This window comes from Muntiacus reevesi, chromosome 2 (genome assembly GCF_963930625.1).
Source record: "Muntiacus reevesi chromosome 2, mMunRee1.1, whole genome shotgun sequence".
NCBI classification, from domain to species: domain Eukaryota; kingdom Metazoa; phylum Chordata; class Mammalia; order Artiodactyla; family Cervidae; genus Muntiacus; species Muntiacus reevesi.
Genome location: NC_089250.1, coordinates 260,325,877 through 260,342,909, shown reverse-complemented (window position 1 = coordinate 260,342,909; position 17,033 = coordinate 260,325,877). Strand labels below are relative to the sequence as shown.

General features: G+C 53.5%; 1 protein-coding gene across 2 annotated transcripts; it reads left to right on the top strand.

Moving 5' to 3' along the window:
* Positions 1–569: 569 nt before the first annotated feature.
* Positions 570–16,997, top strand: MAP4K1 (mitogen-activated protein kinase kinase kinase kinase 1). Of its 2 annotated transcripts, none has more exons than XM_065920573.1 (31): positions 570–739; positions 910–967; positions 1,079–1,169; positions 1,885–1,949; positions 3,447–3,502; positions 3,593–3,640; positions 3,787–3,829; positions 3,935–4,007; positions 4,609–4,740; positions 5,134–5,196; positions 5,304–5,385; positions 6,047–6,163; positions 6,376–6,454; positions 7,173–7,231; positions 7,317–7,348; positions 7,426–7,470; positions 8,211–8,253; positions 8,671–8,833; positions 8,922–9,004; positions 9,542–9,626; positions 10,822–10,898; positions 11,000–11,060; positions 11,991–12,099; positions 12,188–12,246; positions 12,428–12,531; positions 12,918–13,092; positions 13,358–13,420; positions 13,597–13,686; positions 13,777–13,847; positions 14,490–14,545; positions 16,863–16,997. In XM_065920573.1, exons 1-31 carry the CDS (start codon positions 641–643, stop codon positions 16,930–16,932), a joined length of 2,451 nt encoding a protein of 816 aa, XP_065776645.1. In that variant the 5' UTR covers positions 570–640; the 3' UTR covers positions 16,933–16,997. The 2 variants fall into 2 exon arrangements, with proteins under 2 accessions (XP_065776645.1, XP_065776644.1); XM_065920572.1 differs by having other exon boundaries at positions 7,305–7,348.
* Positions 16,998–17,033: the final 36 nt, after the last annotated feature.

Here is a 17,033-nt window from a genome sequence, read left to right as displayed (position 1 = left end):
AAGGCGAGCGCCCCGCATGTGCCATCCTGAGTTATGTGTTCAGATACTGTCTACTGCAGGCATGAGTGCACATGCATGTGTCATATATGTATATGCTCTGGGTACATCCACATACGTGCACATGGGTATCCAGGTGTGTGCACGTCGACTGGCCTGCGCGCCTCACTGGGAGTTACCACTAAGTGCCTGTATGTGTCCCGGGTGAACAATAATGTACACTGCATGGTCATCCCGGTGTAGACCTGCCATCTCCAGGCTGTGGCCCAACACTCGGCATTCAGCAGTGTAGTTTTTAGTGGCTGCCCAGAACGGGGGAGGGTGAGGGCACCCTCCAGGTCACAATGAAGATAGTTTGCATCTGGTTTACATGCAGCCCAGGGCCCCGGAGGTGGAGGGGGGTGGTCCCCTGGGTCCAAGGCAAGCTGCCCCTCACAGGCTGTCAGGGCCCAGGGGACAGGGGGTGGAGCCGCCGGCTGCACAGCGCTGTGCCGGGGCAGGAAGCGAGAGTGGGGAGAGGGGAGGCCACAGCCGGTGGAGGCAAGGCGGGTGCAGGGCGTGTGGGGAGGGAGGGAGGTGCCAGCATTCGGAGCCCTGAGGCCCTGCTGGCCCCTGGGCGCAGGCCCAGCTCCGGCCCCCAGGAATGGACCTCGTAGACCCTGACATCTTTAACAGGGACCCCCGGGACCATTATGACCTGCTGCAGCGGCTGGGTGGCGGCACCTATGGGGAAGTCTTCAAGGTGAGGAACCCCCCTCCTTCTCCAACACCCTCAAACCCGTGACCGTGGGGGTGAGCCCCAAGAAGGGATGGGGATGCGAGAGGGTCCCAGTCCTCCGCTTGGGTTCAGGGATGCTGAGGAAGAACTCGGGCAAATGGAGCCTGCCTGACTGCCAACTTCCCCTTTACAAGGCTCGAGAGAAGGTGACAGGGGACCTGGTGGCATTGAAGATGGTGAAGATGGAGCCTGGTGAGGACAGGACGCAGGCACTCCTTCCCCTACCCCCACCTCCTGGGACCCTGGGATCTCCCCCATTCTCCCTCCCTGCAGTAGCCTTTTCTCTTCTGCCCCTCCTCGCAGACGATGATGTTTCCACCCTTCAGAAGGAAATCCTCATCTTGAAAACTTGTCGGCATGCCAACATCGTGGCCTACCATGGGAGTTATCTCTGGTGATGAGTTGCAGACCTGCCCTGCCCCCCAGCCCAGCCCCTGCCCCCAACTCCCATTCCTGACCAGGTCCCCCCCAACCTAACTTCTAATCCTGGACCTCCATTTTTAACTGGGGCCTCCTAACTTGATCCTCAGCCTGAAGTCCCACTTGTTTCATCAGAGCACCTCCAAATCTCATCTCCAGTGAATAACTACCATTTCTCACCAAATTGATCCTTTCGTGGTAACCAAATGTGAAACCAAGTCCCCCTAAAACTGATCATCGTCCTGACTTGCAGGTCCCCCAGTTTCACTTTCTGTTCCTTTAATATGAACCCCTAATTTCCCTGACCCTTGAATATCCCAGATGCCCCAGGAATGATCTCTGCCCCCCAGACCCGGCATCCTGGGCTCCTCTGTCCCCTCTGAATTTCCACAACCTGTGAAGTCTCTGCCCTGTCTCCTAGGTTAACATGGGACAACAGAGAACGTTATGGTAGGAGCCCGGGGACCTGGGTTTGGTCCAGTTGACCCTAAACATATATTTTCTTCTCTGAGCCTCAACCTCCCCATCTGTAAAATGGGATGATTTCACTCTGGTAGGCAATAGAGAGATGACAGCTCTTACATTCAAGTTCTTGTTAAACTAGGATAGGATGGACAGTGAGCCAGGGACTGTCCTATAAATAATGATTTATTACTGCTGTTATTATTATTCCTCTTGAACTGTTGTAGGCTGCAGAAACTCTGGATCTGCATGGAATTCTGTGGCGCTGGTTCTCTCCAGGACATCTACCAAGGTGAGTGGCAGGGAGAGGAGATCAGGCAGCCCTTGGCCCTCCAATCCACCTGTCCTGTTCCTCTACCCTTGCGTCTCCGGGGACTGTCTTTCTGGTCTATTTTTCACACAGAACCCTTCCTCTGGACCAGGCCTGGCCTGGAAGATGCTGGGGAGACTGTGGTACCCAAGCGGGCCCTGAACCCTATATCCTTCAGGATCTGAGAGTCCAGCTCTGGTTTTTCTGCAATGCTCCCCTCTACTTTCCCTGCCCCGTCTTCCCCCTGTGCCTGCATTTTCTCACCAACGTCTATTCATGCCTTTGAGTATTTCTGCATTTCTAGCTCATCCTCAGTGCGCAACTGTTCATTTAATGAGTGAATGCATTTCTGATTCACTCAGCCTGCTTTTCACTGTCTTGGAGCATTGGAGGGTGGGGGCGGGATGGGCCTTGATCAGATTTCTGATGTGCACTTCTATCTTTGACCATCTTCCAGTCTCCGTCCAGCCCTAGACCTCAAATGTCAGGAAAGGAAGGACTTCATGAAGAAGTCCTCAGGGCGGGTGGGGGAAACTGAGGCCTGCAGAGAGGAAATGACTCACCCCACCAGCCCGTCAGACCTAGCCTCTGACCCCTTCAGTCTGCTGTCTCTCTCTGGTGTATTCTCCTCACCCCTCTGTGTCTCTCTTTCTCAATGTGTCTGTTTTCCCAGTTTTGGGTGTCTCTGACCATGTCTGTCTTTCTCTGCCTCAGCTCGGGTCTGTTCCTGATTCTCTATGTCTCTTCCCATCTCTGTCTGCCTTTCCTCGTTCTACAGAGTGACATCACTCGGAGCTGTCCCATGCCTTCCATCTCCCCCCAAAGCGAAGCCCAAATTTCTCAACACCGCCCACGAGTCTGACCCTCACTGGCAATCCCAGTCTGACGTGCCTCACCTCTTCTCCACCCACTTCACTGCTTTCCAGCCCCACCGGGCACTCCCCTGCCTCTGGGCCTTTGCACTTGTCTTTCCCTTTCCGAGTGGGACTGCTCCCCATCTCCACCCCCACTGCCTTCTCGGGGTCGCCTTCGCTGATCAACCTGTGTAAAATGTCATACTCCTTCCCACACATATTTCCCACACATATTTCCTGTTATCTTTTCTTGTTTAGTTTTTCTTCTTACTATTTATTGGTATCTTGTGTATCTTACCTGTTTATCTTATCTGCCATCCATCTCCTACACTAGAATGTTCTCTCCACGCGGGCAGGGCTCTCTGCCTCTTTTGTCCACAGCTGTATCCCTGCTGCCTGCCACAGTGGCTGGCACACAGTAGACATGCAGCAAATAATCACGTTGAATGAATCTCGCTGGTTCCCTGCACTGCTGCCTCTCTCTGTTGCTGACTGCCTTTCTGCCTCCTCCTCCCACCTGTCCCATCCCAGTTCTCCCCTCCCTGCATGGTACCCTCTCAGCTGGTGTGGGTGGTGGCCAGGGGTCTGGCCTGCACCCAACACAGTGCCTGGGTGACCCCTGCAGTGACAGGTTCCCTGTCAGAGCTCCAGATCAGCTACGTCTGCCGGGAAGTGCTCCAGGTAAGAGGATGCTCTCTGGGCTTGGGCTGGGGCAGGGCCCTGCTCCTGCCTCTGGACGCTCACAGCCCGCACTTCGGCCTTCCTCCCCAGGGACTGGCCTATCTGCACTCACAGAAGAAGATCCACCGAGACATCAAGGTGATCTAGGGGCAGAGGTGGCCTTGGTGGGTGGGGGACCCAGGAGACAGGAGTCAGGAGGGTCAGAGTGTCTGGGGCCAGGGAGTATCAGCAGCTTTGGACTTAGGGGTATCTCTGACAGCCTCTAATCCCTCCCTTTTCCCCAGGGAGCCAACATCCTCATCAATGATGCTGGGGAGGTCAGACTGGGTGAGTGTGGCTGGTGGGAATGGGGAGAGGGGCTGGCTGAGGGCCTGAGGGGGGACCGAGGGGACAGGGGACCCCAGGTCACCATGTCTCTCCTTCTGTCTCCAGCTGACTTTGGCATCTCGGCCCAGATCGGGGCAACGCTGGCTCGACGCCTCTCTTTCATTGGGACACCCTACTGGTGAGGGATGCCTGGCTGGCACCTAGGCGTGGTGTGGGCTGGCATGGCTTTAACCAGCTCAGATCTCTGGGAATCTCCGCCCTGGCTTTTTTGCCCACCTCTACCTTTCTCTGGTAAACAGTCTATCTGCTCTTGGGGTCTTTTTGGAGTTTTCTATTTACCTAGGTCTCTCTGTGCATCCTCCACCCACTCCTCCCAGTGCTTGTGTTGATTTTTATCCTGGTCTGTCTATCTTTCCATATCTGTCCATGTTTGTCTCACTATCTCTCTCTTAGTCTCCATCTTCCAGCCTGTCTCTCTCTCTCTGCCTTTATCTCTCTCCATCTTTTTTTTTTTTTTTCTTAATATTTATTTGGTTATGCTGGGTCTTAGTTGCAGCATGTGGGATCTAGTTCCCTGACCAGGGATTGAACCCAGGCCCCCTGCACTGGGAGCGTGGCATCTTAACCACTGGTCCACCAGGGAAGTCTTTATTTCTGTCTCTCTCCATCTGTATGTTTCTCTCTGCATCTGGCTCTCTGTATGCCTGCCCCAGTCTCCTCTGTCTCCCCTTCCCCTTCTTGTTGTCACCCTTTGGTTCTCTGAGGGTTTCTGCCCCTAGGATGGCTCCGGAAGTGGCAGCTGTGGCCCTGAAGGGGGGTTACAATGAACTGTGTGATATCTGGTCCCTGGGCATCACAGCCATCGAATTAGCCGAGCTACAGCCACCACTCTTTGACGTGCACCCTCTCAGGTAGGCAGATGTGGCAAGTCCCCCTGGTCCCAGCGACCCCACTCAACTCTGACCCTGAACACCACCCCCCCCAGCCTGTTTCTCCACCTCAAGACCACCTGGAGGAGACACCCCCTTACTCTAAGCCCAATCTGAGACCCTCAGGATCCCCTCAACCCAGATAGCCTTTTCTCCATCCCTCCACAGGAGGGGCCCCAACTTAGGGAGCCCCATCTTGAGGCTCCCCCTCAGCCTGCTGGTGTCCCCACAAAGGGGCACCCCATGCCTTGTGAAATGTACCCCTCATTCTCATTCTGTCCCTGCTGACCTCAGTGCTATTAGGGGCCCCTGGAGCCATGAGGTCTGGCCACCACTGGAAGTCTGAACCCCCATGTTCTGTCCTTACGCTTCTAGGGTTCTCTTCCTCATGACCAAGAGTGGCTACCAGCCGCCAAGGCTAAAGGATAAAGGCAAATGGTAGGAGAGGGGCACGTGGAGGGAGAGGGAGGGCGGGGCCAAGGGCGATGGTCTGATGGGAGGGTCTCTGGTCCCCTCACCCCAGAATTCACCTTCTTCCTCCCAAGGTCGGCTGCTTTCCACAACTTTGTCAAAGTCACCCTCACTAAGAGCCCCAAGAAGCGACCCAGTGCCACCAAGATGCTCACGGTAAGCCTCCCTCCCCTGAGAAGCCTTCCCAAACGCACCCCCAGGGTGAGGAATTCCCCAGGGCCTCCCGAAGCTCTCTACAACGTGGATCATTTCATTTCACGGAACCCCCATGGCCCTTTCAAAGTCGCTAGTCCCTCTGAATTCCCCAGGACCCTCAAGACTCTCCCAACTGTGCCCCCCTTTTGTTTTTTCTTGGCTGTGCTGGGTCTTCATTGCAGTGGGCAGGCTTCTCACTGGGTGGAGCACGGGCTCCAGGGCACAAGGGCTTAGTCATTGTGGCTCCGTAGCTTGTGGGGTCTTCCCATACCAGGGATCGAACCCGTGTCCCCTGCATTGGCAGGCAGATTCTCAACCACGGGACCGCCAGCAAAGTTCCCAACACTGAGTTCTTAAATCTCACAAATTCCTAAGGGCCTCAGGACCCGTTCCTGGGTGTGCTCCCGAATTCCAGGGGAACTCCAGTCCCCTCTGAGACACTTCTAATCCCTTCAGACACCTCAGAATCCCCCCAGGTTGCAGCTCCCCAGGATTCCCTGCCTTCTTCCTCTGTTGGCAACTTCCCCCCAAGTTTCCTCTTAGATGCGTTCTCCAGCCGCATCCCAGCCCCCTCCTTCCAGTCCCACCCCCTGTCTGCTGACACCCTCCTCCCCTCCCCCAGCATCAACTGGTATCCCAGCCTGGGCTCAACAGGGGCCTGATCCTAGATCTTCTGGACAAACTGAGGAACCCCGGGAAGGGGGCCCCTGTGGGCGAGATTGAAGACGAGGAGCCTGAGGTGAGGGCCGGACTCGCCTTTGCTCAGCCTGTTTCCCTGCCTGGAGCGCCCCCTTGCTGCCTCTCTTAGAAAAGGGCCAGGGAGGATGGGGTGGTGGCTTGACACGGCCTGGGGGCCCATGGGTTACGGAAGGGCCCAGGACTCCGGGCTGGACCCACAGGGTGGCTGCTGCTGGCGGACCTCGGGTCTGATGCAGCCGCCACTCTGCCCAGCTCCCCCCGGTCATCCCTCGGCGGATCCGATCCACCCATCGGGCCAGCTCTCTGGGGATCCCAGACGCGGATTGCTGTCGTGAGTAGAGAATCTACGTTTCTGGATACCTGACTCTATAATCCAGGAGATGCCCCTTTGTCAGATTGCCCTAGAGATCCTCATCACTTCCAAATAGACCCTCAGAGACCCCCATCACCATCTGACTCCGCAGGAGACCCCAGAGAACCTCACCACCACCTGATCTACAAAATGCCTCTCTACCCCCACCTCTCTGTCCTGCAAACAGACCTCATGAGGCTTCCCATAACCACCAGGACTCCCAGAGACCTCAGGAATCTTTGCTCCCTGATCCCCAAACGAAACCTAAAAGCAACCACTCTATAACCATTTTGAACCCCCACCTCCCTGATCTCCATTCCTGACCCCCAAATGCTGTATATGCTCAGTTGTGTCCAACTCTCTGTGACCCCATGGACTGTAGCCCGCCAGGCTCCTCTGTCTATGGGGATTCTCCAGGCAAGAATACTGGAGCGGGTTGCCATGTCCTCCTCCAGGGGATCTTCCCGATCCAGGGATCCAACCCACATCTCCTGCGACAGCAGGTGGATTCTTTATCACTGGTGCTACCTGGGAGGCCCCCAGATGAAACCCCTGTAAACCAAGATCCCTTCCCTATAGGGACAACTCTACTGCTAAGATCCTGACCCCAGAGCCCACCGCCACTTCTATTCTTTCTGTTCCCAAATCCTCATCCCCAGCTCACTGTGTGACCGCCCCCCCTCCCCCAATTCCCCAGGGCGGCATATGGAGTTCAGGAAGCTCAAAGGCATGGAGTCCAGGCCCCCGGTGGACACGGTGAGATCCTCCCTGACTGCCCAGTCGCCCTCCTCTCCCCCTGGGCCACTGCTGACCTTTTACTATCCTGCAGGCTCGCCTACAGCCCCCTGGAGACTTCAAGAGTGGCAGTCCTAGGTCAGGGACCCTCAGGGTGGGAGTGGGGCAGGGATGTGTGTGGGGACCACCCGAGGCTCATACCTGTTCCTTCTCAGGAAGAACCTATCAGAGTCCGATGATGACTATGATGACGTGGACATGTAAGAGCTCCGCAGGCCCCCACCCAGCCCCCGCCTTCCTGTAACCCATCTTCCTACCCCCTGACCCCAGCCTCAGCCCTGCTTCCCTTCTACTACTCACTGCTGACCCTTGACCCCTGACCCCACCTTCCTTCACCTCTAACTCCGACTCCCCTTTCCTTCCTCTCCAATCCCAGCCAACTCAGCCCTGGGTGCCCTGCTACCTTCTAGTCCCCAGCTCCTGCCAGATGTTCCTCTCACTCCCAGACCTCAACTGCTGCCCTAACCTTTAACCCCCGGGCCCCCTCATCTTTCTTCATCTTCTCACCCACCCTCAAACTGAACCTTCCCCCATGTCAGGCCCTCAGCCCCAGACCCAACCTCAACCCCAGCAGTTGGCCCAGACCCCCATCTCCCCCAGCCCCAGGCCTGTGTCAGCCTCAGGGCCCACATGTCCTTTGCACACCTCTCGTCTGTAATAGACTCACGTGCACCAGGTGAGAACCTGACCCCCGGGAGCACCGTATAGTCTGTGTTCCTAGGCGGGTGTGAAGTTGCAGAGACTTGATGCACTGTCAGCACTTGATATCTAAGAGTTACTGGTACCATTATCATCATGGTAATCAGTCCTTTAGCCCTCTGCTCTAGCCCCAGATCAACTCACCCTCTGACCCTCCTGAGCTCAGACCTCCAGCCCCAACCCTCCCCAGGCCTTGTTGCCCACACCCCCCACCCCTGCTGATCCCATCTTTGTGTTCCAGCCCCGCCCCTGCAGAAGACACACCTCCTCCACTGCCCCCCAAGGTGAGGCCCTAGGACAGAGATGGGGGGTTGGGGGCCAGGAGGCCAGGGCCCATAGACACTGGGATACTAAGCTTTCTTGGGCTGGAGTCTGGAACACCAGGTCCTTTGAGATCTGAGAGACTGGAATGACTGGGATCTGGAAATGGCATCCCTGACCCTAGGGGTGGGACTCAGAATATTTAGCCCAATGGATGCTGGTCAGTAGCTGGTCTTTGGAAACCCCACTGCACCCAACGCTTCCCCTTTAGTAGCTGGAGTGTGTTGATTTTGGGGCATGGTTCAGAGGGGAAGGTTGGAGGGGTGGTTAGATACCACAGAGCCATGACCTAATGTCGGTTCTGGCAGAGGTGGTTGGCAAGGTGCCCTCTCTCTAAGTTGATCTAATGTATTCCTCACCCTCCTTCTCTCTCTCCAAAGCCCAAGTTCCGTTCTCCGTCAGATGAGGGTCCTGGGGGGACTGGGGATGATGGCCAGCTGAGCCCGGGGGTGCTGGTCCGGTGTGCCAGTGGGCCTCCCCCACGCACCCCCAATCTCGGGCCTCCCCCAGCCACCCGAAGCCCCCACCTCACTGCCCACTCAGGTAACAGGGCAGGCTGGGGTGGGAGGTTGGGTGAAGGTGGGCAGGGATCAGGGGGCTTTGGGGGCTGATTTTCCTCTCCCCTTCTCAGAACCCTCACTCTGGAACCCAGCCCCCCGAGAGCCTGACCAGCCCCCGCTGTTGCCCCCCAAGAAGGAAAAGATGAAGAGAAAGGTGAGGCTGGTGATGCTGAGGATTGATATCTCTGGATGCAGCTGAGGATGCCTGGTGGGAGTCGGGGGTGGGGCAGGGAAGACTAATAATAATGACAGGTGACATTTGTTGAGCAGAGCCTCTGTGCCAGCCCCTGATCTCGTGTCTTTACATGGTGTGTACCTGCACAGATAGAGGTAGATACTGCAGTTGCTGTTCAGTCACTAAGTCGTGTCCGACTGTTTGTGATCCCGTGGGCTACAGCATGCCAGGATGCCCTGTCCTTCGCTCTCTGCTGGAGTTTGCTCAAACTCACATCCAGTGAGTCAGGGATGCCATCCTGCAGATACTGCAGAGATAGATACTATCTGCCATTTCAAAATGGGGAAACTGAGGCACAGAGGGATTAAACAGTTTCCAAGGTCATAAACCTTTGAGCAGGCAGAGGCAGGATTTGAACCTTGCCACTCTTGCTTCTGAGTCCTAACCGCTGTGCCTTCCTGTTCCCTCCTCCCTTTTGCTGGATCTGCTGCTGCCCCACCCCCATGGCCCACCCAGGGATGTGCCCTTCTCGTCAAGTTGTTCAATGGCTGCCCCCTCCGGATCCACAGCACGGCGGCCTGGACGCACCCCTCCACCAAGGGTGAGTACTCAGGAGGGTCACGGAGAATGTGGCAGGGTTAGGGAGGACCCTTAGTGGAAGATAGAAAGTCAGGGAGCGGGGAAGGGTCTTAATATGGTAGGGAGTGGCAGAGTGGAGGCAGGGGCAGAGCCAGGAGTTACAGCTGGGGTTTAGGGATCAAAGTTGGGTAGAGTGAAGCTGAGTCTGAGAGTGAAGATTAGGGAAATTAGTCTGGAGGTCAAGAGTGTCAGATATAGAACTTCCCTGAGGGTCTAGTGGTTAAGACTCTGTGCTTCCACTGCAGGGGGGCCATGGGTTTGATCCCTGGCCAGGGAACTAATATCCCACATGCTGCACAGTGTGGCCACAAAAAAATAAATAAATTAGGGGGAATTTTAAAAAGGAGTGTCAGATAAACCAGAAAGGTCAGAGTTCGGTGTATAAGATCTGGGACAGTTGGACCCCATTAACCTCAGTTTCCCCAGAGAAGGAAATGGCAACCCATTGCAGTATGCTTGCCTGGAAAATCCATGGTCAGAGGAGCCTGGTGGGCTACAGTCCATGAGGTCTCAAAGAGTCAGACACGACTGAGTGCAAACACACACACACACACATACATACACACACAGCCTCAGTTGGAGGTTCATGGTAGAGAGACTGGGATTGGCAATTTGGGGTCAGGAGTTTTAGGGATTAGAATGTAGCAGAAAGGGACAGAATTTAGGGATCAAAGATGTGGAGACAAAGTCAGTGAGGGGTAGATGTTAAGGAAACAGTATTAGAGCTTATGGGGTCACACTGGACAGAAACAGTCATATGTAAGGGTATTTGAATTTGAGGATCAGTGTTGAGATAGGATTAGCATTCAGGGACCAGCACTGGGGAGAAAGACAGATAGAACTGAGAGAGCTACTGGGGAAGATATGTCTGATGTTGGGGTCAGAATTGAGGGGACAGATGATCAGGATTTGCAGGTCAGAGATGGGAGAACCACCAGAACAGGGGAAGTCAGAGGCTGGTGAGAATGAGACCAGCTCAGGGGAACTGGTCAGGGTTTGAGTTCAGATTTGTGAAAACAAAGGCTGGAAATGTCAGTGTGAGGGGAGAATAGAGAATTGAAGGAACAGAGTATCAGCGTTTGGGGTCATATATATGGGCGTCTGGGAGATCCCATGTGATGAAGCAGGTCCTAGCATCATCATGTCTGCCCCCCTAGACCAGCACCTGCTCCTGGGGGCCGAGGAAGGCATTTTTATCCTGAACCGAAATGATCAGGAGGCTACGCTGGAGATGGTGAGGGGCAGTCCCTGGAGTGGGTCAAGGTGGTCCAAGGGTGGGAGCTGGAGTTGGAGTTGCTGGGGTCTTACAGGAGCCATCTCCCCCTTGCCCTGCAGCTTTTTTCTGGCCGGACTACCTGGGTGTACTCCATCAACAATGTCCTCATGTCTCTCTCAGGTCTGGCTGTGGCTTGGGTGGGAGGGGCAGGGGTCAGAACTTAAGGGGTCAAAGGTCAGGAGGTTGGGAAATAGATGGGCACAGAGAAAACAATTAGGCTCCCCCTTCTCAGAGCCTACAGTTCAAATTCCAGTCACCTTTTCACTGTGGGATTTGGGGCAAGACACTTCTTCCTAAGCCTCTGTTTCCGCATCTTTAAAATGGGGCTCACAATCGTGCCCATCTCTCAAGTCAGTTTTGAGGTAATTTCCACAAGAAGTCAGTCTTTACCTTTCTTTGATGTTGACAAGATGACAATACTTGTTCCATGGTTTACTGAAATGGAGTGAGCAGGTTGTGGATTAAAATTTTGTGTCATTGTTCTATAAACACTTTGTGTAAAAGAATTTCTAATTTATGAGGAGACCCAGAGCCAAATAGAATGAATGAGCTCATTCATATCACATCTGTGATGACAAACTTTTGCAGAATTTCTAGATGTTCCTTCGTAAACTTTGTAATATGTGTAACTTCATCTGATTGTTAAGTGTCTGTCATTTCTCATGTGGCCACAAGTGCTACAAGGGTAGGGAACATATTTATTTTACTTACCATTGTTCACCAGAGCAGAGTACAGTGTCTGGCCTATAATGAACATTTAAAATATGTTGCATTGGGACTTCCTGGTGGTCCAGTGTTTAAGACTCCACACTTCCACAGCAGTGGGCATGGGTTCAATCCCTGGTCAGGGAACTCAGATACCACATGCCAAGGGGCACACACACAAATTTTTTTAAAAAACGTGTTGCATGAAAAAAAAGAGTAAAGGTGCTTGAGACTAGAAGACTTGGGTATTTAAAAGGGATGAGGCCAAGTGATGGGCTGAGGAAAGGGTGGGAGTGTGCAGTAGCCTATAACTGCCTGCTTTCCCTATGTACACACACACTGCAGGAAAGACCCCCTACCTGTATTCTCATAGCATCCTGGGCCTGCTGGAACGGAAAGAGGCCAGAGCAGGAAGCCCCATCGCTCACATTAGCCCCCACCGGCTACTAGCAAGGTACCAGCCCCGAGTGGTACCACTGACCCCTCTAATGCCCCCATTCCTGCCGTCCCTCGCCCCCATTCATGCCTACCTTCCGTCGCAGGAAGAACATAGTCTCCGCTAAGATCCCGGACACCAAAGGCTGCCGGGCGTGCTGTGTGGGTGAGAACCCCAGGGGTGGGCAGACACGGGGCAGGACTAAGGGCGGGACTCGGACTCCCTCTCCACCCGAGAGGGTTGCAGAGTTAAGGCAGGGTGAGTAGAGCCTGGGGAGAGGTGTGTGGCCTTTGGGGGCGAGGGGTCGCGGGAGAGGCCCTTGACTCCTACTTACCCGCCTCCACAGCGGAGGGCGCCAGCTCCGGAGGTCCGTTCCTGTGTGGGGCTTTGGAGACATCCGTGGTCCTGCTTCAGTGGTACCAGCCCATGAACAAGTTCCTGCTGGTCCGGGTAGGGAGCCTGAGGCGCTGGGGGCTTTGTCAGTTTGGGTGGCTGGGGCCAGCCACTCTGCGCTTCCGCAGCGAGCCCTGCGAACCCGGGCTTCCACCCGAGGCCTCCCCCTATCTCCCCAAGGCCCCGCCCACCTGGAGGCTCCTCCCCTCAAGTGTTTCTGATCCTTAAACTCCGGCCCTCATCCCACCCGTCACTTTCTAAGCCTTCTGAGGCCTCACCCCCCTTGAAGTTTCTAGATGGTGCCTCCCAAAACTGAGGGCTCAAGAAATCCTTGGCCGGGAGGGGAAATACTTCGGAAGCCCCAAGCCCAGTGTCCTCCAAGGCCCCGCCCCCGGCCCCGCCCCGGCCTCCTCTGAACCCGCCCCTCCCTGCGCGGCCCGCAGCAGGTGCTGTTCCCGCTCCCTACGCCTCTGCCGGTGTTTGCACTGCTGACCGGGCCAGGCTGCGAGCTGCCCTCCGTGTGCATCGGCGTGAGCCCCGGGAGGCCGGCGAAGTCGGTGCTGTTCCACACCGTGCGCTTCGGCGCGCTCTCCTGCTGGCTGGGCGAGATGAGCACGGGTGAGTCGGGCAGGCTCTGGGACGGGTTGGGTTGGGTCTGAGTGGCTGGGCGGTGCTTAGCCTGAGGCGTAATTGGGAAAGGGGATGAACCGAGGGCGGGGCGGGAGAACATTGGGTATATATAATTAGTGAGATTGATGATGGGGGACGGGGAATTCTGTGATAGGCGGGGTTTAGCCCAGTTGCTTGCGAATGGAGAGGGGGGCCTAGCGGAGGAAGGCGTAATGCGGGAGAATTGGTCCCTGAACCCGGATCTCTCAAGCAGAGCACAAGGGACCAGTACAGGTGACTCAGGTCGAGGAAGACAAGGTGATGGTGTTGATGGACGGTAAGAACTTTACTCCCTCCCTTGCCTCCACTGTTCCTAGATACCGACCCCCAGACACCGCACCTCTCAGAAACTCTGAGCTCCTCCAGTCCTTACCCGTCCGTATTGTCCGGCCCCTCGATAACCTTCTCAAGCCCGCTTACTGCTCTTAAAGTCCCTTCTCTACCTCCTTCTAGGGTCCCTGAAGCTGGTGACACCAGAGGGGGCCCCGGTCCGGGGGCTTCGAACTCCAGAGATCCCCATGACTGAAGCGGTGGAGGCCGTGGGTATGTACCGGAATGATAATTCCGGGGTCCGGGGTCCAGGTTGGAGGCTTAAGTGAAACCCAAGGGTAACAGGCACTGCTTTCCTCCCAGCTATGGTCGGGGGTCGGCTCCAGGCCTTCTGGAAGCATGGAGTGCAAGTGTGGGCTCTAGGCTCAGACCAGGTAAGCTCCTCCCTCCTAGCACCCGCAAGTCCCTCCCACGTCAATCATCTCACTCATCAGGTCGATTGGGAGAACAAACTCCGCCCCTGAGGTGACGCTTCCTCTAGGCTCAGTTCACACAGGTCCCCTTCTCTGCTCCAATGTCTCTTGGGAACAGAGCTCATCCAGGGTCACTGTATGACTTTGCTTCTTTCTGAGCCCGCCTCAGGCTCCCAGCTGTAAAATGGGGTCAGAAATAGAGACAAGTGGGTTAAGAGCATGGACCAGACTGCCTGGGTTGGAATCCAGCTGAATGATTTTAGGCAAATGACTTAATCTTTCTGTGCCTCACTTTTCTCATCTGGAAAATGGAGTGAAAATGATGCTTAATTCACAGAACACCATGTGTCAGGCTCTGCCCTGACATTTTTGTATTCTCCTTAATCTTTGAGATCGCCTGTCAGGTAGGTATTATGATTTCAAAGGTTAGTGCTCTGAGGTGCAGAGAGGTTAAGTAACTTGCCTTAGGTCACACAGTTGATGAGTGGGGTTAGCAGGAATGATTATTTCTGGACCTGAGACGTTCAGAGACCTTGCCCCTTACTCTCTTTAAGGGAGAGGGGAGGAGTCTTCTAGACACTGATACAGCACCTTTTCCCCCAGCTGTTGCAGGAGCTCAGAGACCCCACCCTCACCTTCCGTCTGCTTGGCTCCCCCAGGTATGAACTTGGGGAAGAGGACAAAGGACCAGGGAGGGGGTGCTTTGGATGTAAAGAGAGTATCTTGAGGTGTCCCCAGCCATCTGTATCTTTGGCCTGGACATCCTCTCACCTGGTCTCCCTGCTTCTATCTCTGTCTCCTATAGTCTATTCCCCCACAGAGCAGCCAAGATGGAATTTTCTTTTGTTAAAAAAAAAGTTTATTTATTTCTTTTTGGCTGTGTTGCAGCTCCCGGGCTCTCGAGTACAGGCTCAGTAGTTGTGATGCACAAGCTTAGTTGCCCCATGGCACATGGGATCTTCCCAGATCAGGGATTGGATCTGTGTCTCCCGCATTGGCAGGCAGATTCTTCACCACTGAGCCACCAGGGAAGCCGGAAGGTGGAATTTTCATTCTTTTTTAACTTCTTATTGATATGTTGATATAAATTTAGACTCAGAGAAGTTGCAAAAATAAATTTAAGAATTCTGTATGCCCTTCACCCAGATTCCCTGTATATTATTTTTAACCACATTTGCTTTATTCTTGCCTTGCGTATATGTGTAATTTTTTTCTATTGGCACATGAATTGCAAGCATGATGCCAGTTTACCCCAAAATACTTCAGTGTATGTTTCCTAAATCAAGGCAAGGACATAACTCTTACAAACCACAATACAGCTGTCAAAATCAAGAAAAGAGCACCGAGATAGCACTATCTTCTAATTTCACACACCCACTCAAGTCTCACCAGTTGTTCCAGTGATGCTGTTTGTAACCAAAAAATAATACTTTTTTTTTTGGTCCATGATATCATCCAAGATTGTGGGCTGCATTTTGGAATCATGTTTCTTTAGGCTTGTGCCTGGAACGATTCTTCAGACTTTCTGTGCTTTTCGTGACCTTGACACTTTTGAAGAGTACAGGAAATTTGTTTTTTCAGAATGTCCCTTAGCTGGGTTTGAGGTTTCCAGGTTACACGTTTGGGGCAGGAATACCGCAGAAGTGATGGGGTGACCTTCTCACTGCATCAGATCAGGAAGTGCGTGTCAGTTTGTCCCGATACTGGTGAGGTTATCTTTGGTCAGTCACTTGGTTAAAATGGAATCAGCCAGCTTTCTTGACTATAATGCTACTCTTCTTTCCTCTGTGTAAATAAGTATCCTTTTGGGTAATTTCTTGAGACTATGTAAAACTACTGTTTCACCTAACTTTACCATGATTTGGTGATTTTTGCCTGAGTCTATTAAATGGTGATTTTCCTATTTCTATCATTTCTTCTACATTTATAAGTCGGCATTCTACTGTAGCAGAGAACTGTCCCTTCTCCACCATGTATGTATGTATGTATGTTTATTTGTATGTATGTGTGTATATATGACTGTTTGTGTATTTCAGCGTAGTCTCAAGGATTTTTATTTTATTTTTTTAAAAAGAAATGATCCTCCACTTTATTTTTTTTAAGATTTATTTACTTGTTTGTTTTTGGCTGTGGCGGATCTTCGTTGTTGCACACAGACTTTTCTCTAGTTGCTGAGAGCAGGGGCCACTCTTCTTCGTTGCAGTGTGTAGGCTTCTCGTTGTCGTGAGTTCTCTTGTTGTGGAACACAGGCTCTAGGCACGCAGGCTCAGTAGTTGTGGCTCGCCAGCTTAGCTGCTCTGTGGCAAGTGGGATTTTCCTAGGCCAGGGATCAAACTGGTGTCCCTTGTATTGCAAAGCAGATTCTTAACTACTGGGCCACCAGGAAAGCTGGTTTTCACTTTATTCTATGGGTTATAATCTATTACTATTATTGTCTGTTTTGAGGCACAAATACTCACAGATTTAGCTAGTGAGAGCCCCTTCAAAGATCTCTCTGATCTTTCAATATGTCAGAGGGGTCTTTTAAAATCCAGATCTGATTGTGTCACTCTCTGCTTGATTAAAAGTTTCCTGTGGCCTCAAGATAAATACCCAATCCTGGTCACAGCCCACAAACCATGACTTGTGCAGTCAAGCTCTCTCCCATGTAAGGCCTTTGTCCAGGCTGTTCTCTGCCCAGAACACTCTTCCCTGCCCTTTCACCACTTGTCCTCCTGAACTTCTTTCAGACTCCACCATCCATTCTTTAGAGACACCTTGGCTGACCCCTTGAACTAGGCTTCCCTGCTGTGTGCCTCATGCTTCTTTGTACTCATCTAATTCACGGATTCATGTTGGTCTCCTGAGGGCAGGGGCGATGTCTGCTCATCCACTGCGCTAGCCCAGCACTATGCTGGAAGAAACTCTATAGACTTCTCTGCAAATGAGTGAATGAACAAGTGAGTGAATGAACTGACTTCTCTTTTCCTTTCCCAGGCCAGTGGTGGTGGAGACACGCCCAGTAGATGATCCCACTGCCCCCAGCAACCTCTACATCCAGGAATGAGTCCCCGAGGGGGTGTTAGGAACCAGTCTCTACACCTCCCTCCCCAACGGACACACACTCCTGATCCTGGCATGCCCCTGTCTCCCAATAAACATGACTTC

Excerpts from the sequence above, each read along its gene's own strand:
- MAP4K1 (XM_065920572.1), top strand. The coding sequence starts at position 641 with ATGGACCTCGTAGACCCTGACATCTTTAACAGGGACCCCCGGGACCAT. Across the intron at positions 1,950-3,446 it reads TCTCCAGGACATCTACCAAG|TGACAGGTTCCCTGTCAGAG; the intron begins GTGAGTGGCAGG and ends TGACCCCTGCAG. Across the intron at positions 10,899-10,999 it reads AGGAGGCTACGCTGGAGATG|CTTTTTTCTGGCCGGACTAC; the intron begins GTGAGGGGCAGT and ends CTTGCCCTGCAG.